Raw genomic sequence first — 27,668 nt, forward strand, 5'->3', positions numbered from 1 at the left:
ACTGCCTTATCCCCCCGGGCACCGAAACCCTAACCAACCCGACCGCACACCCCCACTCCCCACGTCTCTCCTCTCCCCTTCCCGATCCGATCTGGATCGGGGACGAGCCCGCTTTCCCTACCTCGCGACGCCAGTGCCCCGACCCCGTCGTCGGGCACCCCATCGCCTCGACGCCCGTGTCGGCCCCCCTCCCCTGCGCCCCGTCGCTGGTGACGCCCATCGCCGGACCTTGCCGCCTCCTCGTCACCTCCCACGACAGCCTACACCAGGCCTCGCCGCCCTCGACGCCGCTGGACCACGTCGGAGACGCCTCGTCCGAACACTCCCTCGCTGGACTGCCTCCCCTGCGTGCGTCGTCCCCGTCGACCTCCTCAACCCCCGTTGCCCCGTTCCCTGCGAACCACTGTGAGGCTCCCTCCTCTTCTTCTCCTCCTTCCTTGCGGTCACTGCCGCGCACCGGCGCTCGTGCCTCCCTGCCGCACGGGTCGCTCGTCCCGCCGTGGCCTCTTCCTCCCTGTCTTGCCCTGCACGGCCAGCCGCCTCGCCTCCACCCGCGGCCCCCCCTGCCGCCGCCCTGTGCCCGTGCCGCCCGCACGCTGTGCGCGCCCCGTGCGCCTGGGCCGTGGCCGGCCCCCTCCTGGCGCGCTGACGCGTGCGCGCCTGCACCCCGCTGCTCTGCCGCTGTGACCGGCCACCCGTTGTGCCCTGGCCACGAGGCCTGCCGCGCCCGGCCATGCTCCGCGCCCGTCGCGCCCGTCTTGGCCTCCCCGCACCCGGTCTCGTGCCCCTGCTTCTCCTGCCCCGCTGTGGCCGCCGGCGAGGCCTGCCGTGGTCGTCGGTGCCCTATGGCGCCCGTACCCACCCGCTGCGGCCCTGTCCGCCCACTCGTTCGGGCGCTGCCCCTGCGCCCGCGAACCCGGCGCCCGCTAGGGCCCCTATGGCCCTATGACATGTGGGGCCCTGCCCCCAGAACGTTTACAAAAAAAGGGGGAATTGAAAATACTACTAATAATAATTAATTAATTAATTAATTAGTTAATTAAAGAACTAATTAACTTAATTAATTTTGTTTAATTAAGCTAAACAACTAATTAAGCAAACTAATTAACCTAAACCCTAATTAAACTAAATAGAGAATGACAGGTGGGTCCCACTGGACCCACACGTTAGGTTGACCAGGTCAACGGTCAACGTTGACTACTGACGTCATGCTGACGTCAGCATGCACTGTTAAGGATAATGTTGATTTTAAATAACTAAATAAATCCTAAAATGATTTAAATCTTTTAAAATTAGTATAAAATAAACCGTAGCTCGGATGGAAAAACTTTATACATGAAAGTTGCTCAGAACGACGAGACGATTCCAGTTACTCAACCCGTTCGTCCGCCACACCCCCCTAACCTTTCGAACTCGCAACTTTCCCCCTCAGGCTCCTCTGCCCGAAAACGCGAAACACCGAGAATACTTTCCCGGATGCTTCCCCCCTTCACCGGTATCACCTCATACCGCGTTAGGGCACCCCTAGCACTGCGTATTGCAATGTTACGCTTTGTGATGCTTTGATTGCTTTGTTATTTGTTGTGTTTTCCCTCTGTTACTTCTTTCCAGTAGACCCCGAGACTGCCGGTGACCCCAGTTCGACTACGGAGTTGACGACCCCTCTCTCTTGCGAGAGCAACCAGGCAAGCCCCCCCCCTTGATCACCAGATATCGCCTATTCTCCTCTATACTGCTTGCATTAGAGTAGTGTAGCATATTACTGCTTTCCGTTAATCCTATTCTGATGCATAGCCTGACATTGTTGCTACATCTGTTGATACCTTACCTGCAATCCTAAATACTTAGTATAGGATGCTAATTTATCATCATTGGCCCTACATTCTTGTCAGTCTACCTTGCTATACTATTGGGCCGTGATCACTCGGGAGGTGACCACGGGTATATACTATACATACATACATACTATACAGATGGTGACTAAAGTCGGGTCAGCTCGATGAGTACCCGCAAGTGATTCTGATGAGGGGGCTGAAAGGACAGGTGGCTCCATCCCGGTAGAGGTGGGCCTGGGTTCCCGACGGCCCCCGACTGTTACTTTGTGGCGGAGCGACAGGGCAGGTTGAGACCACCTAGGAGACAGGTGGGCCTGGCCCTGTTCGGCGTTCGCGGATACTTAACACGCTTAACGAGATCTTGGTATTTTGATCTGAGTCTGGCTACTGGCCTATACGCACTAACCAACTATGCGGGAACAGTTATGGGCACTCGACGTCGTGGAATCAGCCGAAGCCTTCTTGACGTCAGCGACGGAGCGACGCGCGCCGGATTGGACCGCGTAACGTGACTTCCTTTGTAATGGAGGTTGCTAGGTCTACTTCCGGCCGCCCTCGCAATGTGCAGGTGTGCAATGGGCGATGGGCCCAGACCCCTGCGCGCATAGGATTTAGACCGGCGGGCTGACCTCTCTGTTGTGCCTAGGTGGGGTTGCGACGTGTTGATCTTCCGAGGCCGGGCATGACCCAGGAAAGTGTGTCCGGCCAAATGGGATCGAGCGTGTTGGGTTATGGGGTGCACCCCTGCAGGGAAGTTAATCTATTTGAATAGCCGTGATCTTCGGTAACAGGATGACTTGGAGTTGTACCTTGACCTTATGACAACTAGAACCGGATACTTAATAAAACACACCCTTCCAAGTGCCAGATACAACCCGGTGATCGCTCTCTAACAGGGCGACGAGGAGAGGACCGCCGGGTAGGATTATGCTATGCGATGCTACTGGAGATGCTACTTGGAGATGCTACTTGGAGGACTTCAATCTACTCTCTTCTACATGCTGCAAGACGGAGGCTGCCAGAAGCTGTTGGGGAACGTAGTAATTTCAAAAAAATTCCTACACACACGCAAGATCATGGTGATGGAATAGCAACGAGAGGGGAGAGTGTTGTCCACGTACCCTCGTAGACCGTAAGCGGAAGCATTATGACAACGTGGTTGATGTAGTCGTACGTCTTCACGATCCGACCGATCCAAGCACCGAACGTACGGCACCTCCGAGTTCAGCACACGTTCAGCTCGATGATGATCCCCGGGCTCCAATCCAGCAAAGCTTCGGGGATGAGTTCCGTCAGCACGACGGCGTGGTGACGATGATGAGGCTCTACCGGCGCAGGGCTTCGCCTAAACTCCGCGACGATATGACTGAGGTGGAATATGGTGGAGGGGGGCACCGCACACGGCTAAGGAACGATCCGTAGATCAACTTGTGTTGTTGTGCCTTGAGGTGCCCCCCTGCCCCCGTATATAAAGGAGCAAGGGGGAGGGGTTCAGCCGGCCAGGAGGGGCGCGCCAGGAGGAGTCCTACTCCCACCGGGAGTAGGACTCCCCCCCTTCCTTGTTGGAGTAGGAGAGAAGGAAAGAGGGGGAGAGGAGGAAGGAAAAGGGGGCTGCACCCCTTGTCCAATTCGTACCAGAGGGGGGCTGCGCGCCTCCTTCCTTTCGGCCTCTCTCCTCTATTCCCGTATGGCCCAATAAGGCCCATATACTCCCCGGCGAATTCCCGTAACTCTCCGGTACTCCGAAAAATACCCGAATGACTCGGAACCTTTCCAAACTCCGAATATAGTCGTCCAATATATCGATCTTTACGGCTCGACCATTTCGAGACTCCTCGTCATGTCCCCGATCTCATCCGGGACTCCGAACTCCTTCGGTACATCAAAACTCATAAACTCATAATATAACTGTCATCGAAACCTTAAGCGTGCGGATCCTACGGGTTCGAGAACTATGTAGACATGACCTAGAACTATTCTTGGTCAATAACCAATAGCGGAACCTGGATGCCCATATTGGCTCCTACATATTCTACGAAGATCTTTATCGGTCAAACGGCATAACAACATACTTTGTTCCCTTTGTCATCAGTATGTTACTTGCCCGAGATTTGATCGTCGGTATCCAATACCTAGTTCAATCTCGTTACCGGCAAGTCCCTTTACTCGTTACGTAATGCATCATCCCGTAATCAACTCATTGGTCACATTGCTTGCAAGGCTTATAGTGATGTGCATTACTGAGAGGGCCCAGAGATACCTCTCCGACAATCGGAGTGACAAAACCTAATCTCGAAATATGCCAACTCAACATGTACCTTCGGAGACACCTGTAGTACTCCTTTATAATCACCCAGTTACGTTGTGACGTTTGGTAGTACCCAAAGTGTTCCTCCGGTAAACGGGAGTTGCATAATCTCATAGTTACAGGAACATGTATAAGTCATGAAGAAAGCAATAGCAATATACTAAACGATCAAGTGCTAAGCTAACGGAATGGGTCAAGTCAATCACATAATTCTCATAATGATGTGATCCCGTTAATCAAATGACAACTCTTTTGTCCATGGCTAGGAAACTTAACCATCTTTGATTCACGAGCTAGTCAAGTAGAGGCATACTAGTGACACTATGTTTGTCTATGTATTCACACATATATTATGTTTCCGGTTAATACAATTCTAGCATGAATAATAAACATTTATCATGAAATAAGGAAATAAATAATAACTTTATTATTGCCTCTAGGGCATATTTCCTTCAGTCTCCCACTTGCACTAGAGTCAATAATCTAGTTCACATCACCATGTGATTTAACATCAATATTCATATCTGTATATGATTAACACCCATAGTTCACATCGTCATGTGACCAACACCCAAAGGGTTTACTAGAGTCAATAATCTAGTTCACATCGCTATGTGACTAACACCCAAAGAGTACTAAGGTATGATCATGTTTTTCTCGTGAGAGAAGCTTAGTCAACGGGTCTGTCATATTCAGAGCCGTATGTATTTCGCAAATATTCTATGTCCACAATGCTCTGCACGGAGCTACTCTAGCTAATTGCTCCCACTTTCAACATGTATCCAGATTGAGACTTAGAGTCATCTGGATTGGTGTAAAAGCTTGCATCGTTGTAACTTTAACGACGGGCTCTTTTATCACCTCCATAATCGAGAAACATCTCCTTAGTCCTCACTAAGGATATTCTTGACCCATGTCCAGTGATCTACTTATTAGATCAAAATTGTATTCCTTTGCCAAACACAGAGCAAGGTATACAATAGGTCTGGTTCACGGCATAGCATACTTTATAGAACCTATGACTGAGGCATAGGGAATGACTTTTCATTCTCTTTCTATTTTCTGCAATGGTCGGGTCTTGAGTTTTACTCAACTTCACACCTTGTAACACAGGTAAGAACTCCTTCTTTGACTGTTCCATTTTGAACTATTTCAAAAATTTATCAAGGTATGTACTCATTGAAAAATCTTATCAAGCGTCTTGATCTATCTATATAGATCTTGATGCTCAATGTGTAAGCAGCTTCACCGAGGTCTTGCTTTGAAAAACTCTTATTTAAGTATCCTTTCAAACACTCCTTTATGCTTTGCAGAATAATTCTACATTATTTCCGATCAACAATATGTCATTCACATATACTTATCAGAAATGTTGTAGTGCTCCCACTCACTTTCTTGTAAATACAGGCTTCACCGTAAGTCTGTACAAAACTATATGCTTTGATCAACTTATCAAAGCGTATATTCCAACTCTGAGATGCTTGCACCAGTCCATTGATGGATCGCTGGAGCTTGCACAATTTGTTAGCACCTTTAGGATTGACAAAACCTTCTGGTTGCATCATATACAACTCTTCTTTGAAAAATCCATTAAGGAATGCAGTTTTTACATCCATTTGCCAGATTTCATAAAATGTGGCAATTGCTAACATGATTCAGACAGACTTAAGGATCGATACGAGTGAGAAAATCTCATCATATTCAACACCTTGAACTTGTTGAAAACCTTTCGCAACAAGTCGAGCTTAGTAGATAATAACGCTACTATTAGTGTCCGTCTTCCTCTTGAAGATCCATTTATTTATCATGGCTTGCTGATCATCGAGCAAGTCAATCAAAGTCCATACTTTGTTCGCATACATGGATCATATCTCAGATTTTATAGCCTCAAGCCATTTCACGGAATCTGGGCTCATCATCGCTTCCTCATAGTTCATAGGTTTATCATGGTCTAGTAACATGACTTCCAGAACATGATTACTGCACCACTCTGGTGCGGATCTTACTCTGGAAGACCTACGAGGTTTGGTAGTAACTTGATCTGAAGTTTCATGATCATCATCATTAACTTCCTCACTAATTGGTGTAGGAATCACTGGAACTAATTTCTGTGATAAACTACTTTCCAACAAGGGAGTAGATATAGTTACCTGATCAAGTTCTACTTTCCTCCCACTCACTTCTTTCGAGAGAAACTCCTTCTCTAGAAAGGATCCATTCTTAGCAACAAATGTTTTGCCTTTGGATCTATGATAGAAGGAGTACCCAACAGTTTCCTTTGGGTATTCTATGAAGACGCACTTCTCCGATTTGGGTTCGTGCTTATCAGGTTGAAAACCTTTTTAATATAAGCATCGCAACTCCAAACTTTAAGAAACGACAGCTTAGGTTTACCGCTAAACCATAGTTCATACGGTTGTCTCAACAGATTTAGATGGTGCCTTTTTAAACGTGAATGCAGCTGTCTCTAATGCATAACCCCAAAACAATAATGGTAAATCAATAAGAGACATCATAGATCGCACCATATCCAATAAAGTGCGGTTACGACGTTCGGACATACCATAACGTTGTGGTGTTCCAGGTGGCGTGAGCTGTGAAACTATCTCACATTGTTTTAATTTGAAGACCAAACTCGTAACCCAAATATTCGTCTGTGTGATCAGATCGCAGAAACTTTATTTTCTTGTTACGATGATTTTTCCACTTCACTCTGAAATTCTTTGAACCTTTCAACTATTTCAGACTTATGTTTCATCAAGTAGATATACCCATATCTGCTCAAATCATCTTGTGAAGGTCAGAAAATAACGATACTTGCCACGAGCATCAATACTCATTGGTCTGCATACATCAGTATGTATTATTTCCAACAAGTTTGTTGCTCGTTCCATTGTTCCGAAGAACGGAGCTTTAGTCATCTTGCCCAAAAGGCACGGTTCGCAAGCATCAAATGATTCATAACCAAGTGATTCCGAAAATCCATCTTTATGGAGTTTCTTCATGCGCTTTACACCAATATGACCCAAACGGCAGTGCCACAAATAAGTTGCACTATCATTATTAACTTTGCATCTTTTGGCATCAATATTATGAATATGTGTATCACTACGATCGAGATCCAATAAACTATTTTCATTGGGTGTATGACCATTGAAGGTTTTATTCATGTAAACAGAACAACAATTATTCTCTGACTTTAAATGAATAATCGTATTGCAATAAACATGATCAAATCATATTCATGCTCAACGCAAACGCTAAATAACATTTATTTAGGTTTAACACTTATCCCGAAAGTTTAGGGAGTGTGTGATGATGATCATATCAATCTTGGAACTACTTCCAACACTCATCGTCACTTCCCCTTCAACTAGTCTCTGTTTATTCTGTAACTCCTGTTTTGAGTTACTAATCTTAGCAACCGAACAAGTATCAAATACTCAGGGGCTGCTATAAACACTAGTAAGGCACATATCAAGAACCTGTATATCAAATATACCTTTGTTCACTTTGCCATCCTTCTTATCCACCAAATGTTCAGGGCATTTCCGCTTCCAGTGACCATTTCCTTTGCAGTGTAAGCACTCAATTTCAGGCTATGGTCCAGCTTTGGTCTTCTTCACGGGAGTGACAACTTGTTTGCCATTCTACTTGAAGTTTCCCTTTCTTTCCCTTTGCCCTTTTCTTGAAACTAGTGGTCTTGTCAATCATCAACACTTGATGCTCTTTCTTGATTTCTACCTTCATCGATTTCAACATCACGAAGAGCTCGGGAATCATTTTCGTTATCCCTTGCATACTATAGTTCATCACAAAGTTCTACTAACTTAGTGATGGTGACTAGAGAATTCTGTCAATCACTATCTTATCTGGAAGATTAACTCCCACTTGATTCAAGCGATTGAAGTACCCAGACAATCTGAGCACATGCTCACTAGTTGAGCGATTCTCCTCCATCTTTTAGCTATAGAACTTGTTGGAGACTTCATATCTCTCAACTCGGGTATTTTCTTGAAATATTAACTTCAATTCCTGGAACATCTCATATGGTCCATGACGTTCAAAACGTCTTTGAAGTCCCGATTCTAAGCCATAAAGCATGGTGCACAAAACTATCAAGTAGTCATCATATTGAGCTAGGCAAACGTTCATAACGTCTGCATATGCTCCTGCAATAGGTTTGTCACCTAGCGGTGCATCAAGGACATAATTCTTCTGCGCAGCAATGAGGATAAACCTCAGATCACGGATCCAATCCGCATCATTGCTACTAACATCTTTCAACACAGTTTTCTCTAGGAACATATCAAAATAAACATATGAAAGCAACAACGCGAGCTATTGATCTACAACATAATTTGCAAAATACTACCAGGACTAAGTTCATGATAAATTTAAGTTCAGTTAATCATATTACATAAGAACTCCCACTTAGACAGACATCTCTCTAGTCATCTAAGTGATCACGTGATCCAAATCAACTAAACCATGTCCGATCATCACGTGAGATGGAGTAGTTTCAATGGTGAACATCACTATGTTGATCATATCTACTATATGATTCACGCTCGACCTTTCGGTCTCCGTGTTCCAAGGCCATATCTGTATATGCTAGGCTCGTCAAGTTTAACCTGAGTATTCCGCGTGTGCAACTGTTTTGCACCCGTTGTATTTGAACGTAGAGCCTATCACACCTGATCATCACGTGGTGTCTCAACACGAAGAACTTTCGCAACGGTGCATACTCAGGGAGAACACTTCTTGATAATTTAGTGAGAGATCATCTTATAATGCTACCATCAAACAAACCAGAATAAGATGTATAACAGATAAACATCATATGCAATCAAAATATGTCACATGATATGGCCATGATCATCTTGCGCCTTTGATCTCCATCTCCAAAGTACTGTCATGATCTCTATCGTTAGCGGCACGACACCATGATCTTCATCATCTTGATCTATATCAATGTGTCATCACACGGTCGTCTCGCCAACTATTGCTCTTGCAACTATTGCTATCGCATAGCAATAAAGTAAAGCAATTATTTGGCACTTGCATCTTTATGCAACAAAGAGACAACCATAGGGCTTCTTCCATTTGCCGATAACTTCAACAAAACATGATCATCTCATACAACAACTTATATCTCATCATGTCTTGACCATATCACATCACAACATGCCCTGCAAAAACAAGTTAGACGTCCTCTACTTTGTTGTTGCAAATTTTACGTGGCTGCTACGGGCTGAGCAAGAACCGTGCTTACCTACGCATCAAAACCACAACGATAGTTTGTCAAGTTGGTGCTGTTTTAACCTTCGCAAGGACCGGGCATAGCCACACTCGGTTCAACTAAAGTGAGAGAGACAGACACCCGCCAGCCACCTTTAAGCACAAGTGCTCGTAACGGTGAAACCAGTCTCGCATAAGCGTACGCGTAATGTCGGTCCGGGCCGCTTCATCTCACAATACCGCCGAACCAAAGTATGGCATGCTGGTAAGCAGTATGACTTGTATCGCCCACAACTCACTTGTGTTCTACTCGTGCATATAACATCAACGCATAAAACCTAGGCTCCGATACCACTGTTGGGGAACGTAGTAATTTCAAAAATATTCCTACGCACACGCAAGATCATGGTGATGGAATATCAACGAGAGGGGAGAGTGTTGTCCATGTACCCTCGTAGACCGTAAGCGGAAGCATTATGACAACGCGGTTGATGTAGTTGTACGTCTTCACGATCCGACCGATCCAAGCACCGAACGTACGGCACCTCCGAGTTCAGCACACGTTCAGCTCGATGATGATCCCCGGGCTCCGATCCAGCAAAGCTTCGGGGATGAGTTCCGTCAGCACGACGGCGTGGTGACGATGATGATGCTCTACCGGCGCAGGGCTTCGCCTAAACTCCGCGACGATATGACTAAGGTGGAATATGGTGGAGGGGGGCACCGCACACGGCTAAGGAACGATCCGTAGATCAACTTGTGTTGTTGTGCCTTGAGGTGCCCCCCTGCCCCCGTATATAAAGGAGCAAGGGGGAGGGGCCAGGAGGGGCGCGCCAGGAGGAGTCCTACTCCCACCGGGAGTAGGACTCCCCCCCTTCCTTGTTGGAGTAGGAGAGAAGGAAAGAGGGGGAGAGGAGGAAGGAAAAGGGGGCTGCACCCCTTGTCCAATTCGGACCAGAGGGGGGCTGCGCGCCTCCTTCCTTTCGGCCTCTCTCCTCTATTCCCGTATGGCCCAATAAGGCCCATATACTCCCCGGCGAATTCCCGTAACTCTCTGGTACTCCGAAAAATACCCGAATGACTCGGAACCTTTCCGAACTCCGAATATAGTCGTCCAATATATCGATCTTTACGTCTCGACCATTTCGAGACTCTTCGTCATGTCCGCGATCTCATCCGGGACTCCGAACTCCTTCGGTACATCAAAACTCATAAACTCATAATATAATTGTCATCGAAACCTTAAGCGTGCGGACCCTATGGGTTCGAGAACTATGTAGACATGACCTAGAACTATTCTTGGTCAATAACCAATAGCAGAACCTGGATGCCCATATTGGCTCCTACATATTCTACGAAGATCTTTATCGGTCAAACCGCATAACAACATACTTTGTTCCCTTTGTCATCGGTATGTTACTTGCCCGAGATTTGATCGTCAGTATCCAATACCTAGTTCAATCTCGTTACCGGCAAGTCTCTTTACTCGTTACGTAATGCATCATCCCGTAACCAACTCATTGGTCACATTGCTTGCAAGGCTTATAGTGATGTGCATTACCGAGAGGGCCCAGAGATACCTCTCCGACAATCGGAGTGACAAAACCTAATCTCGAAATATGACAACTCAACATGTACCTTCGGAGACACCTGTAGTACTCCTTTATAATCACCCAGTTACGTTGTGATGTTTGGTAGTACCCAAAGTGTTCCTCCGGTAAACGGGAGTTGCATAATCTCATAGTTACAGGAACATGTATAAGTCATGAAGAAAGCAATAGCAATATACTAAACGATCAAGTGCTAAGCTAACGGAATGGGTCAAGTCAATCAAATCATTCTCCTAATGATGTGATCCCGTTAATCAAATGACAACTCTTTTGTCCATGGCTAGGAAACTTAACCATCTTTGATTCACGAGCTAGTCAAGTAGAGGCATACTAGTGACACTATGTTTGTCTATGTATTCACACATGTATTATGTTTCCGGTTAATACAATTCTAGCATGAATAATAAACATTTATCATGAAATAAGGAAATAAATAATAACTTTATTATTGCCTCTAGGGCATATTTCCTTCAGAAGCGTAGTCTTCGTTAGAACTAGCTATCCCCCTCTTATTCTGGCATTCTGCAGGTCAGTCCACTGATATGGCCTCCTTACACATATACCCATGCATATGTAGTGTAGCTCCTTGCTTACGAGTACTTTGGATGAGTACTCACGGTTGCTTTGCTCCCTCTTTTCCCCCGTTTTCCTCTTCTTCTCGGATGCCGCAATCAGATGTTGGAGCCCAGGATCCAGACGCCACCGTCGACGACGACTACTACTCTGGAGGTGCCTACTACTACGTGCAGGCCGCTGATGACGACCGGGAGTAGTTTAGGAGGATCCCAGGCAGGAGGCCTGCGCCTCTTTTAATCTGTATCCCAGTTTGTGCTAGCCTTCTTAAGGCAAACTTGTTTAACTTATGTCTGTACTCAGATATTGTTGCTTCCGCTGACTCGTCTATGATCGAGCACTTGTATTCGAGCCCTCGAGGCCCCTGGCTTGTATTATGATGCTTGTATGACTTATTTATGTTTTAGAGTTGTGTTGTGATATCTTCCCGTGAGTCCCTGATCTTGATCGTACACATTTGCATGCATGATTAGTGTACGATTGAATCGGGGGCGTCACAACTCAACAACGGCCAAACTACACGATCAATCAAGGGGGCTCCTAGGGTCGGTCGAGGCTCTGATACCAACTTGTCACGCCCAATATGTGACCCTATCCAAAAGTAACTCGAAGGTCCCACCAAGGATAGACCCGCATATTGAAACGCTTTTGCAAGGTGGATATCATTACATCAACATTACATAATAGATGAGGATACATGCAAGAGGCATACAATGCCACACGAATACAACATCATCATACAAAAGAGCAACATCCGACTACGGATGAAACATAAACAGAAACTCAAACGACATCCACTGCTAGCCCAGGCTGCCGACCTGGAACCTATCCCTGATCGAAGAAGCAGAAGAAGAACTCAACGCAAGTAAGCATCGCTCTCGCGTCAAGACCATCGCATAACCTGAACCTGCAACTGTTGTTGTAGTAATCTGTGAGCCACGAGGACTCATCAATCCCATTACCATGGGTATCAAGACTAGCAAAGCTTAAAGGGAAAGGAAGGGGTAAAGTGGTGAGGCTGCAGCAGCGACTAAGCAAGTATGGTGGCTAACATACGCAAATAAGAGCGAGAAGAGAGCAAAAGGAACGGTCGTCAACTAGTAATGATCAAGAAGTGATCCTGAACTCCTACTTATGTCAAACATAACCCAGAAACCGTGTTCACTTCCCGGACTCCGCCGAAAAGAGACCATCGCGGCTACACACACGGTTGATGCATTTTAATTCAGATCTGGTGTCAAGTTATCTACAACCGGACATTAACAAATTCCCATCTGCCTATAACCACAGGCACGGCTTTAGAAAGATTATATCCTGTAGGGGTGTCCCAACTTAGCCCATGACAAGCTCTCGCGATCAACGAAGGAATAGACCTTCTCCCAGGAAGACCCGATCAGACTCGGAATCCCGGTTTACAAGACATTTCGACAATGGTAAAACAAGACCAGCAAAGCCTCCCGCTGTGCCGACAAATCCCGATAGGAGCTGCACATATCTCGTTCTCAGGGCACACCGGATGAGCCAGACGTCGGGTTGGCATAGACCCTGGTTGCCCAGGGGGCGCCGGACATCGCTCGGTTCGGACCAACACAAACAAGCACTGGCCCGGGGGGGCTAAAATAAAGATGACCCTCGGGTTGGCCGACCCAAGGGAAAGGGATAGGAGGTGGTGAGGCAAATGGTAAAACCAAGGTTGGGCCTTGCTGGAGGAGTTTAATTCAAAGCGAACAGTCAAGGGGGTCCCATAAATCACCCGACCGCGTAAGGAACGGAAAATCCGGGAACATAACACCAGTATGACAGAAACTAGGGCGGCAAGAGTGGAACAAAACACCAGGCAAAAGGCCGAGTCTTCCACCCTTTATCAAGTATATAGATGCATTAAAAATATAAGAGATATTGTGATATCCCAACCAAAATCCTGTCCACCATGGAGCAATCTTCAACTTCACCTGCCACTAGCAACGCTATAAGAGGGGCTGAGCAAAAGCGGTAACATAGCCAAACAACGGTTTGCATAGGAAAGGTGTCAAAGGTTAGAGGTTCATGGCAATATGGGAGGCTTGATAAACAGGTAATAGGTAGCGCAGCATAGCGATAGAACGAAACAACTAGCATAGCAATGATAGTAGTGAGATCCAGGGTAGCGGTCATCTTGCCTGAAATCCCGCAAGGAAGAAGAACGAGTCCATGAAGAAGACGAACGGATGAAGCCGAACCAAGCGTAGACGAACGAATCCTCACAATCGCAACGAAACAGGAACTATCGAAAGAAGCACATAACACGGTAAACACACCACACATAAACAAGGCATGATGCACAACAAGCATGATGCATGACAAGCTACATGAAGCTACTCATGGCAAGAGATGATGCAAACAAGAGCAACACATCAAGACAAGTTTAAATGAGGCCGGGAACAACATATAACAATTCCGGTAAGTCCTCATATGCAAATTTCGAAATTGGTCCAGATCTGAATAAACCTTATGTTCAAGTTGTTAAACAGCAAGTTAAGATGCAACAAGATGATCTACACGAGATTCTAGTCACGTTACATATAAAGTTCATTTAGTTCGGAGCTACGGTCTAGAAGATATGAGCAAAACAAGTTAAACATGGCATTGATGCAAAATGCACCCAAACAACAAGCAAACACACCAAAACATGGATGCAACATGATAATATGAAGCTACATGAAAAATCAAGCAAGTTTCATATAGAGCACACTCAAAACGGAGCAACGGTTCAACACACACTCTCAACAAGTTTAAAGGACAAGCTGTCTAAAACAGCAACTAGGCATATTGCAAGCATCAAAACTATATGCTACAGCATCTCAACATAATAACAAAAGGCATGGTCATGATGTACAGGTAAAGCATAACAAAACATGAACACTGAGCTATCTCCAGAAATCACTAGAACATGCTCAAACACACATGGTAAGATTGCAAGTTATAACAATTTCGGATTTTGCAGAAAATAACATCACGATGCAATGTTCAGAGCTATCAAACAACATGTTACAGGAACTTATAATGGCAAAAAAAAGGCATGGCATGAATCTACTAATAGCATAGATCAAAAGTCCCTTAGTGACCATAAGCCAAAAGGGATCAGAAAATATGATGGCACCCACGTAAACATAGCAAGTTATTATACAGATTCAAACATGGCAGAAACAGAATTATGAAGGCATGTAGATGAGCTTTTACCACTCACTACAGAGCAATACATGGCATTGCAATGCAACCAACAGTAAGAAGGCATGTTTGTGAAGCTAAGCATGGCAAGAGCAAGGTCATAGGATGCATGGAACACTAGCAAAACACATGGGAACAAGTGAACTTAATGTTAACAGTCTGACAGAAACATTATGAAGCAACTTTGGAGCAAGATATGAACAAGCTACAGCAACCTATAAATGCAACCAGGGGCATGAATGGATAAAGGATGACATGTAGATCAAAACATATTTATAGAACATCTCCAGATTATGCATAGAATGATTAGTAGCAACATGTTTATATAGCATCACGAAATAACAGATTCAGCCTAGCAATACAGCAACAGCGTGTACACTACTTAACAAGCTCGATACACTCACCACAAGTCATTGCATGATAAGATAAGCATAGAATCAGCAAGAAGACATGTTTGTGAAACAAAGCAAGTCAAGAACAAGTCTATAGCATGCAAGGATCAACTATAGCAAGCTTGGCCAAATTGAATAACAAGTAAACAATCTGCCAGGAAACATTTTGAAGTAAAAGTAGAGCACGAAAATGACATGCTAGACTACTCCATAATTGCAACAAAGGGCATGAATGGATAGACAATAACCACATGTTCAAAACACCCTTACTGAAGTATCTCAAAATATGCATGGATCTCTCTGTAGCATCAAGTTTACATGGCATCAAAATAACAGCAGAACGGGGACTAAAATCAGCAACATCATGATGCCTAGTTTGCATGCTTGTGCTAGTCACCACATTGAACACAAAAAATACATGGCATACACCTCTATAAAGAAGACATAGCATAGATCAAAACACATGTAGACATCAACCTCATAGGATGCACAAATCAATCATGGCAAAAATGACAAAAGAGCTCGTTCTGTTAACAGACAGCAGAAAACATCATGAAGCACTCTTACAACGATGATTCAGATATCTAGATGAGCTCAAATGGATATGATGCAATGAAATGAAATAATGTACTCGTCGAGACGAACAATTTGACATATTACACGCATGAAACAGAGGTACGGATGCAGAGATACAATGCGATGAACATGTCATGATTATTACTGCAGATCTGGGGACTTGGTCGTTTTCAGGAAAAAAATATGTGAGCGCGATTTAGCTATACTACACACGGGCGGGATTTCGCAGGGGTTGCTCACCCATTGGGCTGAGCCCAGAAGTGGAGAGGCCCTGGCAGGCCGGGCGCTGGGCTGGGCCTCCGGCTGGAGCTGGCCGGGCTGGCGCGCTGCTTGGCCTTGGGAAGGCCGGCGGCCCATGCGCAGAAGGGAGGTGGACGGTGGCGGCTGGGGACGCAGCTCCGGCGAGCGCGACGGCCGGGAAGGCGCCGGAGATGGTCCGGGAGGGCGGATCCGGCCGGAGCAGGTGGTGGGGAGCCGTGGGGGCGCGGGCGCGGGGTGGATCCGGGTCGGGACAGTGAGCACAGGGCTCCGGCGCGGTGGAGCTTCACAGGCGGGACGGCCACCCATGGCGGCGGCGACAGCGGCTGTTCCCTGCAGGGGCGGACAGAGAGGGAGGTGAGACAGGGAGGAAGGAGGAGGAAGGAGGTGGGGCGCTATCCTGGGGGTCGCCGGCAGAGGCTCCGGTGGCCGGCGATGCAGGCAGCGGCGCAGAGGAGCTCGGGGTCGAGGGGCTCCTCCCCTCGATCCGATCGGGAGCGGGAGGCACGGGGCGCTGGCGCAGAGCGGGCTTTGGGGCCCAGATGTGGCCCAGGGCGGGCCCGATCTGGGCTGGGAGGGCCGCGGCGGCGGGAGTGGAGGCAGGGGCGCGTGGCGCGCGTGGGTTGGAGGAGGAGGGCGGCTGCGGCGACGCTGTCCGCTCAGGCGACACCAAGTGGCGGAGAGGGAGAGGGTCGGTGCGAAAAACGATGAGGGTGGCTTCGCTGGAGGTTATGGGAGGCTACGGGGCTAGGTTAGGGTAGGTTTTAGACTAGGCTTAGTCCAAAATGGGCAGGTGGGGTGTCTATATATAGACAAAGGCTAGGGTTTGGTGGGTTTAGGGGGGTTTTCGGACTCTCGGATCGCGATCGAGCGGCTCCGGACAGAGGGGGAACTAGGTGGGCTGCGGTGGGCTGTGCTAGAAAAAGCCAAGGGCTGCGGGATAGAAGAGAGAGTGGCCCGGCGGCAGTTTCGAAGACCGAAACATCCGACGAAGGTACCGGCAACGGTACCGCTATATTTAACGGTTGGGCTATCAAATGGACTCCGAATGCGACGAAACTTGGCAGGCGGCCTGTCTACACTATAATAAGACCGCACGACAAGTTGCAACCCATTCCGAGAACATTTTTATGCCACTTATAAAATAATATTTCGAAGGTGCCGCGGGCGCGGGCGAGTGTGGTCTGGACTCCGAACGGACAACGGAGAGAACCGGGAGGAACCGAACGGATGCAAGTTTTGAAAAACATGTAGATGAAATGCAGATGATGACATGGCAAAATGCAACACGCAAGCAAATGACATGGCAACAAAGGCGAATAACTGGCAGACACCTGGCGCATCGGATCCGGGGCGTTACATCCTGGCGGCTGAGTCACGCATCCTCGCTCAGCAGGCGGCCTTCTTCCCCAACCACTCCGCCAATCTTGCTTCCCGTCGTGGTGGCCGCGGTGGTCGTGGAGGTGGCAGCAGTGGCGGACGAGGAGGCTACAACAACAACTCCGGCCCTCCTCACTACAACGACAACTCCGGCGGTGGCTCCTCTGGTGGTGCACCACGCAAGCAAGGTGGTGATCGTGAACGCTGCCAGATCTGCAAGGAGGATGGCCATGGAGCGTGGCGATGCAGAAAACGCTACGACAAGGGCTACAACAACAATGTCCGAAACCCCACAGGAGGCGTTGGTGGCGGACATGGTGGCGGCAACAATGGTGGCGGCGGTGGTGGCAATGGCGGCCAACATCGATCTGCCAATGCTGCGCATTCATACAGTGTAGATACCAACTGGTATCTTGACACCGGGGCAACCGATCATATCACTGGCGAGCTCGACAAGCTGGCTGTTCGGGACCGCTACACCGGCAACGAACAGATACACACCGCTAGCGGGCAAGGTATGGCCATTGCACACGTTGGACATTCAGTTTTATCTACTCCCTCCGGCTCATTAAACTTGAACAATATTCTTCATGTTCCTAAATCTAAGCAAAGCCTTCTTTCTGCCTATCAACTCATGAAAGACAATGACGTGTTTATTGAACTTCATCCTGAAACTTTTCTTGTCAAGGATCAGGCTTCCCGGAGGACCATACTTCAAAACAAGAGTAGATGGCGCCTGTTCCCGGTCACCGGGCACCACAGTGCTCCCCAACGGCAAGCCCTTGGAGCAATTAAACCATCTACATCCCGGTGGCACAAGCGCCTAGGACATCCCTCCTTTCCGGTAGTCCAGAAAATTGTTCGAGATTTTAATCTTCCTGTGTCCAATAAACAAGATCACTTCCTCGTGTGTGATGCATGTCAGATGGCCAAGAGCCACCAACTTCCCTATCCTCGCTCAGTTAGTGAATCCAAAGCTCCTTTAGAGCTTATTTTTTCAGATGTTTGGGGTCCTGGACCCATCTCTGTAGGTAAACAAAAATATTATGTCAGTTTCATTGATGATTTTAGCAAATTCAGTTGGATTTATTTGCTTAAGAACAAGTCTGATGTGTTTGAGAAATTTCATCTCTTTCAAGCTCATGTTGAACGTTTGTTTAACCGCAAAATTATTGCTATGCAAACAGATTGGGGTGGTGAGTACCAGAGTTTGCACTCTTTCTTTGAACGCATTGGTATTACTCATCATGTCTCTTGCCCCCACGCTCACCAACAGAATGGATCTGCCGAGCGAAAACATCGTCACATAGTGGAAGTTGGCCTCTCCCTTCTAGCTCATGCTTTTATGCCTCTCAAGTTTTGGGATGAAGCATTCCTCACAGCGGTATATCTCATTAACCATGTTCCTAGTAGAGTTATCAAAAATCAAACTCCACTAGAACGACTCTTTGGCACTAAACCCAACTATAATTTTCTGCGTATCTTTGGTTGTGCTGTTTGGCCTAATTTGCGCCCGTTCAACAAACACAAACTCGAGTTCCGTTCAAAGCAATGCGCCTTCTTGGGTTATAGTAGTCTCCACAAAGGCTACAAATGCCTAGACATCTCCTCCGGACGTGTGTATATTTCTCGAGATGTCGTCTTCGATGAACAAGTTTTCCCTTTTTCTAGTCTTCATCCCAATGCCAGCACCCAACTACGCAAAGAACTTGTTTTGCTGCCACCTCATCTTTTGCCTTCACCCAATTTTGTTCCAGGGGGAGTCGATGCTACTGGTCTTGTGTCTATGGCTAATACGCTTGATGAAGAGTCTACTCATAGTGTGCAGGAAACAGGGCCGGACACTCATGCAGAAAATGGTGAAGAAATTGGTGAAAACATGCATGATTTTATGCAGCACGCAGATAATCCAGGCGCAGCCTCCGATGCTGATTCTGGCGGGCGAATCTCCTCGGGATCCGGCTCGGCAGGCGCGTCAGGCAGATCTGCCGCGGGATCGGCGCCAGCAGATGTGCCAGGCGATCGGCCGGGCGGGCCCTCTGCCCCGCTGTTCCCTGGTGGGGCTACCTGTGCCTCGGCGGATTCTCTTTCTGTGGGCGAGCACGCTCCACGTGGTCGGCCTGGCGCGGCGCGCCCGACCCAGCCGACCGCACGCACTGACCCGGGCGAGCCGGACCCCACCCACCCGACCGCGTGCACTGGCCCGGGTGGGCCGAGCCCCTCTCAGCCAATCGTGTTGAGTCCGCCGCGGCCAAGTGGCGTTTCTGTACCAGGCGCTGTGGCTGGATCAGCCGAATCTCCACAGGAGTTCGCCCTCGGATCTGGTGCGGCTGACTCTGGATCTTCTGTGGCTCATTCGGATTCTGGCGTTTCTACTTCTTCCAACAGGCTGCAAATTCAAGCCGCTCGACCACCTCCGCCCTCTCCTACTCGTACACACACCAGATCTCAGAGTGGCATTGCTAAACTAATAGTTTACAAAGATGGGTGTATTCGGTGGGGGTCTTTTTGTGCTGCAGGTGAACCTAGGAATCTGCGAGATGCTCTTGATGATCCGAAGTGGAGAAAGGCAATGGACAAGGAATACTCCGCCCTCATGGACAACAAAACCTGGCGCTTAGTTCCACCTGTCAAAGGGAGGAACGTGATTGACTGCAAATGGGTGTACAAGATAAAGAGGAAGTCTGATGGCACCATTGACAGGTATAAGGCACGGTTAGTTGCTAAAGGCTTTAAGCAAAGGTATGGAGTTGACTATGAAGACACTTTTAGCCCTGTGGTAAAAGCTGCTACTATCCGGTTAATTCTTTCCATTGCAATTTCTCGAAATTGGTGCATGCGTCAACTAGATGTGAAGAACGCGTTTTTGCACGGTGTTCTGGAAGAGGAAGTCTTTATGAGGCAACCTCCTGGGTATGAGAGCTCAGTCTCACCACGCCATGTCTACAAGCTTGATAAAGCATTATATGGCTTGAAGCAAGCACCAAGAGCCTGGTATTATCGATTGTACTCCAAACTTCGGCCACTTGGTTCCTTTGCCTCCAAAGGAGACACCTCATTGTTTTTCTATCATCGGCATGGAGTAACTATGTTTATGCTCATATACGTTGATGATATTATTGTTACAAGTTCTTCACCCAAAGCAGTTGCAGCTCTTCTTAAGGATCTGAGTTTGGATTTTGCTTTAAAAGATTTAGGTGCTTTGCACTTCTTCCTTGGTATTGAGGTGAAAAATGTTGTAAGTGGAGTTCTTCTGTCACAAGAGAAATATGTGCAAGAGATACTTCAGCGGATGGGAATGACAGGGTGTAAACCTTCCCCTACACCTTTGTCCACCTCTGAGAAGTTATCTCTTCGAGATGGCGATATTCTTACATCTGAAGACTCCACTCGGTATAGGAGTATTGTAGGAGCATTACAATACCTCACATTGACCCGGCCAGACATTGCATATGTTGTTAATAAGGTTTGTCAATTCTTACATGCTCCTACTATTGTTCATTGGACTGCTGTAAAAAGGATACTCAGATACCTTCAAGGAACACAGAGTCATGGACTTAAGCTTTGCAAGTTAGACTCTACGCTTATCAGTGCGTTTTCTGATGCGGATTGGGCAGGCTGTCCTGATGACAGGAGGTCCACTGGAGGTTTTGCAGTTTTTCTTGGTGGAAATCTGATTTCATGGAGTGCTCGTAAGCAGGCTACGGTCTCCAGGTCTAGTACAGAGGCTGAGTACAAGGCCCTAGCTAATGCCACTGCTGAAGTAATTTGGGTTCAAAACATGTTGACAGAGTTGGGTGTTCATCATCCCAAGGCAGCATCATTGTGGTGTGACAATTTGGGTGCTACGTATTTGTCTGCCAACCCTGTTTTTCATGCCAGGACGAAGCACATAGAGATAGATTATTACTTTGTTCGAGAACGGGTCGCTAACAAGCTGTTGAATGTTCGCTTTGTTCCTACTGGTGATCAAGTTGCAGATGGGTTTACTAAACCCCTTTCTTTGAGGCAGCTGGAGGCATTTCGACGCAATCTCAACTTAGATAAGTTGTGATTGAGGGGGAGTGTTAAACGATGTACATACGGTATCCTATAAACCGTATAGTGTATGTGTGCGTGTAGTTGTTGTAACCGGTTAGGTTGTTGTGATTGCATCTTATCCTAGCATATGACTTGGAGATCAATCCACAACCTAACAACCTTGTAATCTCGCAGCCCTTGATGGCTATATTAACACGCACGCGTCCCTGCTAACCGCATACGCTTAAGCCTCATTTTCTATAGCTCCGACCAACCTCGGATCAGCAGATCCTGAGGTAAACACACATTTCTACCATGTTTCTTTTTCTTTTCTTTTCTTTTGCTGGGATACCATGTTTCTTTTTCATTTGCACGATTGTTAGGAGTGAGTCGGGACACCATTTAAGTTGTCAGCCATGACCCCCTCTCTGACAAATTATTATCGGCTATAAAAAGCTTCAGTTCACCCCACAGTTGACATTTCACATGTGGTAACACAATTATGTCAGTTTATTTTCTTTTGTGAGATAACTTGGTGTTCGACGGCAGAGAGATCTGATCGAAGCTGGTGTCCAAGGAACCCTGAACGTGATGAGGTCCTGCGTGAGAGCGGGGACGGTGAAGCGGGTGATACTCACATCTTCAGACGCCGCGGTGTCGAGGAGACCCCTGCACGGCGGCGGACACGTGCTGGACGAGAGCTCCTGGTCCGATGTTGAGTATCTCAGAGCCAACAAGCCACCAACTTGGGTACATAAATCTTTTTATTCTGTCTCTCTGACGAAGGCAATATTGGTTATGTGTAATTTGCATGGCAGGGATACGCGGTGTCCAAGGTGCTTCTGGAGAAGGCGGCCAACGAATTCGCGGAGGAGAACAACATGAGCCTTGTCACCATGTTGCCCGTGTACACCTTGGGTGCGTCGCCGGATTCCAAGGCCAGAACCAGCGTCCCCATCACCCTTTCCCTGTTATCCGGTGAGAGAGAGGCATCCCTGCTTGCATTTCTCTGTGTTTTTTACAGCTTAGTCAGCACTTGCTAACTGAAATATGCAGGAAGGCAAGTTTTGGTTTCAGGGAGGTGTTGATTTCATTAGTCTTGCTAAGTCTTAGTCAAGTCTCAGTCGATGATATATTCATGGGATCTTACATTAAGATCTGTGCATATTATATCACTTGACTGAGTTTTGATTAAATCTAATAAGACCTAGCTACACCCTAATTTGATTGGTGACACACGTCTGCATGTCATGTACGTTTTGCAGGCGACGAGGCACAGCTGGGCGTCCTGTTAGGCCTGCAGGCGGTCACCGATGACTCCCTGGCGATATGCCATGTGGACGACCTCTGTCGTGCCAAGGTGTTCGTCGCCGAGAACGAGTCCTCGGCAGGAAGGTACATCTGCTGCAGCAACAACAACACCATCCTGCAACTTGCTCATCTCCTTGCGGAGAAGTACCCACAATACAACTTGAAACCCGAACGGTATGTGAACCGGTTGTCTAAACTACTCGACACACTCATGTATATTTTTGTTGTTGGTTTAACGACATCCAACATATATGTTTTGCAGCTTTGATGGGTACCCAGAGAAGCCGAGAGTGTGTCTGTCGTCCGAGAAGCTCATCGGGGAAGGATTCACGTTCAAGTACAATGACCTGAGTGAAATCTTCGATGACCTCGTCGAGTACGGCAGGACCACAGGGATTCTTCCCTACTGATATGTATGTCAGTTGCTGATCAATATGTGATCAGAACTAAAATGTCGTCTCAAATAAGCCATAAAAACTAGCGCTTGTGTTTTGAACTTTTGATGCCTTAAGATGCTATAGTTCTTTCCTGTGTGAAAAAAAAACAGACGGGATAGCAAAAAACCTCAATCAGACACTCTTGCTGGCATGCACAATGGGTTGTCCGGGTCGACTAGCCTGAGCCCGATGCAGCCTGTTCCACGACGAGGCACATCGTGCGGGCTCAACCTAGCCCAAGTCCCAACACTAGGGTTGTGTGTGTTAGTACATAAGAGAGGAGAAGTGGTGGTAGCAACCAAAATAGAGCAGTAGATCATTCTCCATGTGAGTATGCCTGCAGAGGAGAGGTCATTGCAGCGTGTTTTTGTTCTCTAGTTCCATGTCCGCTTGATGAAGCTCACCCAGGTACGACACCATCGAGGAACATGTGAGGTTTTGTCCCCCTCCACTGTCTAGCCAGAGTTGGGGACTATTCTATTGGCCCTCCTTGGTGCCTGCTTCTCTCGAACGACAATCTTTCCAGCTTGTGGTCGACATCGTCTTCTTGTCTATATCATTGACTTTTTGGTCGCTGCTTCTACAATATCCCGTCATTCAATAAGATTGCTCCGGAGAGACAGAGGCACAGAGGTGGCAACGAGTTTCGCTCATGCAAGGCGTCAATGGATACAGAGGAAGACGATGATGATTTCTTTAAAAACTCGCTATTAATTTCTTATTTTTGTAAGTAAGTTCTCATAAGGGTTGGCTTTATTTAATTTATGGCCTTCGGCCTTTCACAAAAAAAGATGCACATGTGGCGACTACTAATGCCACATCACCTTAAGTGAACCAACCGTCAACAACCATGACCAAATAAGTTGAAATTAGGTGGTCCAAAAACTTTCTTTAAGCGATAAACCCTACAAAAGTAAAGGCTTCACGATGATTGGGATTTCGGGTTTAGGGTAAAGCGGGGTTTTGCGTTACTTACTCATTACTTGATTTTTTTTGCGGGTATTGATCATTACTTGAAATTCGGTGTGTCATAGGCTCGGAGCATACCAACAGCGCTTGCCCACAAATGGTCAGCTAGTTCAGTTCCACAAGAAGATACTCCCCCAATTCAGGATAGCCGCAAAATCAAACAATCCTCCGGAAAAAAAATTCACCACCCCATAATTCGAAACTGCCTCTTCCCTAGGCCCCCTCCCGTCCTAGGTTCGAAGCAATGGAGAACATGATGTCATCTTCGCCTTCGTCACGGCTGTCCCCTATCTATGGAGATCCTCATTACGTGAGAGAGGTTTTTCATTGACCGGAATTCCTCTCAAAGTAATATAGCTCCTTTGTGTCAATTTTCTAAAATGATGAAACATATGTTGCTTTAATCACAGAAACATACAACAAAGTTTTCACTAAAAAAACAACCACACATAAAGATAGTAACAGCATAACAAAAAAATTGAATTACAACAAGTTGTAGCACGGTAAATCTAAAAATGTAAGACAACCCAAATGGCCTGACCGCAAAATATTTTGCGTGTGTTATATCCTAATAGTAGCACATAGTGCAACATTGTTACTAGTATGGTACGAGTTGACCAATTTTTTTTTACAGTTTTGCTAAAACACATCTAGGTGTGCTCTAAATAGTACATCTAAGTCATATGTCATTGATTTTACGCTAAGATTCGTGCAAGCATTTTTCTTCGTCTTTTTTACTTTTCCTTTCTAGTTCGATTGAGTCATTTAAATGTGTAATAAGTAGGGCACATCTAAATGTACTCTGCCCTAGACATATCCAATTCCTTACGCCAAAGAATGGTGCAAGGAGTACTATGTTTTGTGCCTGAAGTTAGGTAGCATGGCAAGAAGAAGACAGAGGCGCCGAAGTACTTAGGCGAATCCTTTTTCTACGAACCGAACGAGGGCCGATATTCCCGCACGATCTGCCGGTAGAATATATGGCGAGTGATAGGCGTCGGTGCGCCAGCTGAAATTTCGGTCGACCGCAACGGGTACGTACGATTCGTTCGCTAATAGCCCCACGATGCCTTCTTCCCCGACTGCTTTCGCTAGTTTAAAAAAAACCATGGCGTATTTTCATCACGAGCAGTTCCCGTGATCTCCCAGACGTCAACCAGCTTGCCGGCCACCCATGTCGCTACCGGCCGCCGCACTCGTCGCCGCCGGCCGCCGCCCTCGACCGCCCCGTCTCCAGGACGTCCTACCGGCCGCCAGGCTCCTCTCCAGTGTCACCGTCGCTTGTTCCTAGCATGGCCCGCCCTGTTACAACACCCGGTTCGTCGTGGCTCTCGTCGGCTCCACTGCATGCAGCTCCTGCCGGTGAAGGTCGTAGCTCTAACGAAGGAGCGCCACCATTGCATCAATGGTGAGGTGCCGGTTACAGCCTTTTGTTGCTGGGTCGAAACTTTTCAAATATAGGGTTAAACCATTTCATGTCAACGATTGCAACTTATCCAAAAAAAATATGACCTCACAGGTTAGCAAAAGTAGACGGTGGTAGACCGCGGTTGCAGCAAAAATTCAACCTCGCTAATAGTAGCAAAAGTAGATGGTGACTGCAAAAAGAAAAAAAAACGAGTCGTCTTCCAGTCGCGAGGTGCAGTATGGCCAATAGGTTGTCGCAAAAAATTTAGCTTGCCGCAGCAAAAAAAGATAATGGTTACAGCAAAAACCATTGTCGTCGTTGTCACGAGGCGCAAAGTGGTCAGTTAGTTGTAGCAAATTTGTTGCCGGTTGTAGCAAAACTGATGACGGTTGCAACAATTCATCTCGCCGCCGTCACTGGTCGCAACTCCACCATGATGGATGTAGTAAAATCCCTCACCGGTGATAGCAAAATCTGAGGACCTTGCAACAAAAAAAGGAACCGCCAAAGTAGGTCGCAGCTTCGTCGTGATGGATGTAGCAAATCTGTCGCCGGTAGTAGCAAAATTCAATGACGGTTGCAGCTTCTGGCTCAGCTGGTTGCGGCTTCCAGGGTGGCGGATTCCATGGCGGTGCTGCGGGGGCGCGTCGCCGGGGTGTAGCAGGATGTAATGCCGGTTGTTTCCGGGAGCAGCGTCGCGACGTCTTTGTCGATGCCGGTTGTAGCTTCTTTTTTTTTGCTGCGTGTAGCTCCACGGCGACGCTCACTGCGGCGGCGCCGTTGACAAATGTATGCCTTCTTGGAGCACGTTCTTGCAGGGTAGGTACGTCGGCGGTCGCCTCGCCGGAGCTAGGATGCGACAACGCGTACGAGAGAAAAGGAGGCATGCAGGCGGGCAAGTTGTTTGAGGAGATGAAAGAAGATGAAGAAAAGACGATGCAAGGGATAAGATTTATGTGGACGAGCAGCGCTGGGATAAAGACGTGTGTGGGACCATGTTCGCATGGCACGCGCACAGCGGACCGGCGCAATGTTCCGCCGGCGCACCGATTATAAACGTTTTCCGGAATATATATAGGATCGTTCCGGTCCTACTTCTGGCTCTATAAAAGAAACACCGGCTCCGGCTGGGCTGCTCCTCCTCCACTTCGGGCTCTATAGGGTTCCTCAACCCTCCCCAAAATCTCGCGGCGTGGTAGATCGCATCGACCAAAAACGATGGCCGGCGAGGAGGGTTCGTCCTGCCGGCGCACCACAAGGAGCATGACGGCGAACGAGCGTGCCGCCAAGGAAGCGGCGCCTGCCGGCGACGAGCGCGCGCAGAAGCGGCGCCAGCGTGGCACCGCCAAAAAGAAGGCTCCACGTCCACTCAAGGCGCGCAACAGCAAAAGGAAAGCGGCCGCGGCCGCGGCCGGGATCGGCTTCTCGGAGCTGTACGAGGGGGCGCGGGCCTCCGGGAAGAAGCTGGCGCGGCTGCCGCAGGAGGAGGTCGACTGGATCCTCGCCCAGGACCACGGCGACGACCCCGCCCACGACCCTCCCGAGGTCAAGGCCCTGAGGCGCCTGAGCCGCGACCAGTGGCCGTCGCTGGAGGAGGAGGAGAAGACGGACATGTACGGCCCACGGGCGCAGATCGAGACCCAGGAGGAGGCCCGCAGGTTCCAGGACTGGGTCCGCAGCGAGTACGCCGAGCGCGGCTACATCGAGGTCGCCGAGGAGTACATCGTCGGCAGGGACCAGACCCGGGCGTATATGGACGAGGCGCGGGTGGAGGCCATGAACTCCATCGACTTCTCCGGCGGCAACGAGGATCTCAAGCGTTTCTTTGAAAAGACATGGCCCTGAAGAACTACCCATTTTATCTACCTGTCTTTGCGCATCTATCGGTCGTACGTCCGCGATGAACAGCTTATCACAGTTTTATGTTTTGCCGTCTTGTGTTCTCTCCATTGCCACCTGAGGTAAGCTACGCACCGGTCAACGCCTTGACCGTGTGTAGTAACTCACCTTGGCAGATATCCACATAGTATATATATCTAGCTACATGTTAGTCAGCTAAATTCGAATTCGGATCCGTCAATTTGAATGAAGGAGAAGGAAGATCGTCACCCCATTTATCTATCATAGAGTTTAGGGTGGGGGC

At 47.7% G+C, this 27,668-nt stretch overlaps 1 protein-coding gene across 2 annotated transcripts in view; it reads left to right on the forward strand.

Annotated features, from left to right (window-relative positions):
• LOC119368461 (anthocyanidin reductase ((2S)-flavan-3-ol-forming)-like) overlaps positions 1-23,121 on the forward strand; it is a 56,066-nt gene extending 32,945 nt beyond the window's left edge. The window contains exons 4-8 of one of the 2 annotated variants that reach the window (XM_037633714.1): positions 21,689-21,696; positions 21,950-22,150; positions 22,219-22,378; positions 22,666-22,885; positions 22,974-23,121. In XM_037633714.1, coding sequence (XP_037489611.1) covers positions 21,689-21,696; positions 21,950-22,150; positions 22,219-22,378; positions 22,666-22,885; positions 22,974-23,121 — 737 coding nt within the window. Of the gene's footprint in view, positions 1-21,664; positions 21,697-21,949; positions 22,151-22,218; positions 22,379-22,665; positions 22,886-22,973 lie in introns of both variants that reach the window. The other variant, XM_037633713.1, reaches the window with a different exon arrangement.
• The last annotated feature ends 4,547 nt before the right edge of the window (positions 23,122-27,668 follow it).

The sequence above is a fragment of the Triticum dicoccoides genome, chromosome 2B (genome assembly GCF_002162155.2).
Source record: "Triticum dicoccoides isolate Atlit2015 ecotype Zavitan chromosome 2B, WEW_v2.0, whole genome shotgun sequence".
Lineage (NCBI taxonomy): Eukaryota > Viridiplantae > Streptophyta > Magnoliopsida > Poales > Poaceae > Triticum > Triticum dicoccoides.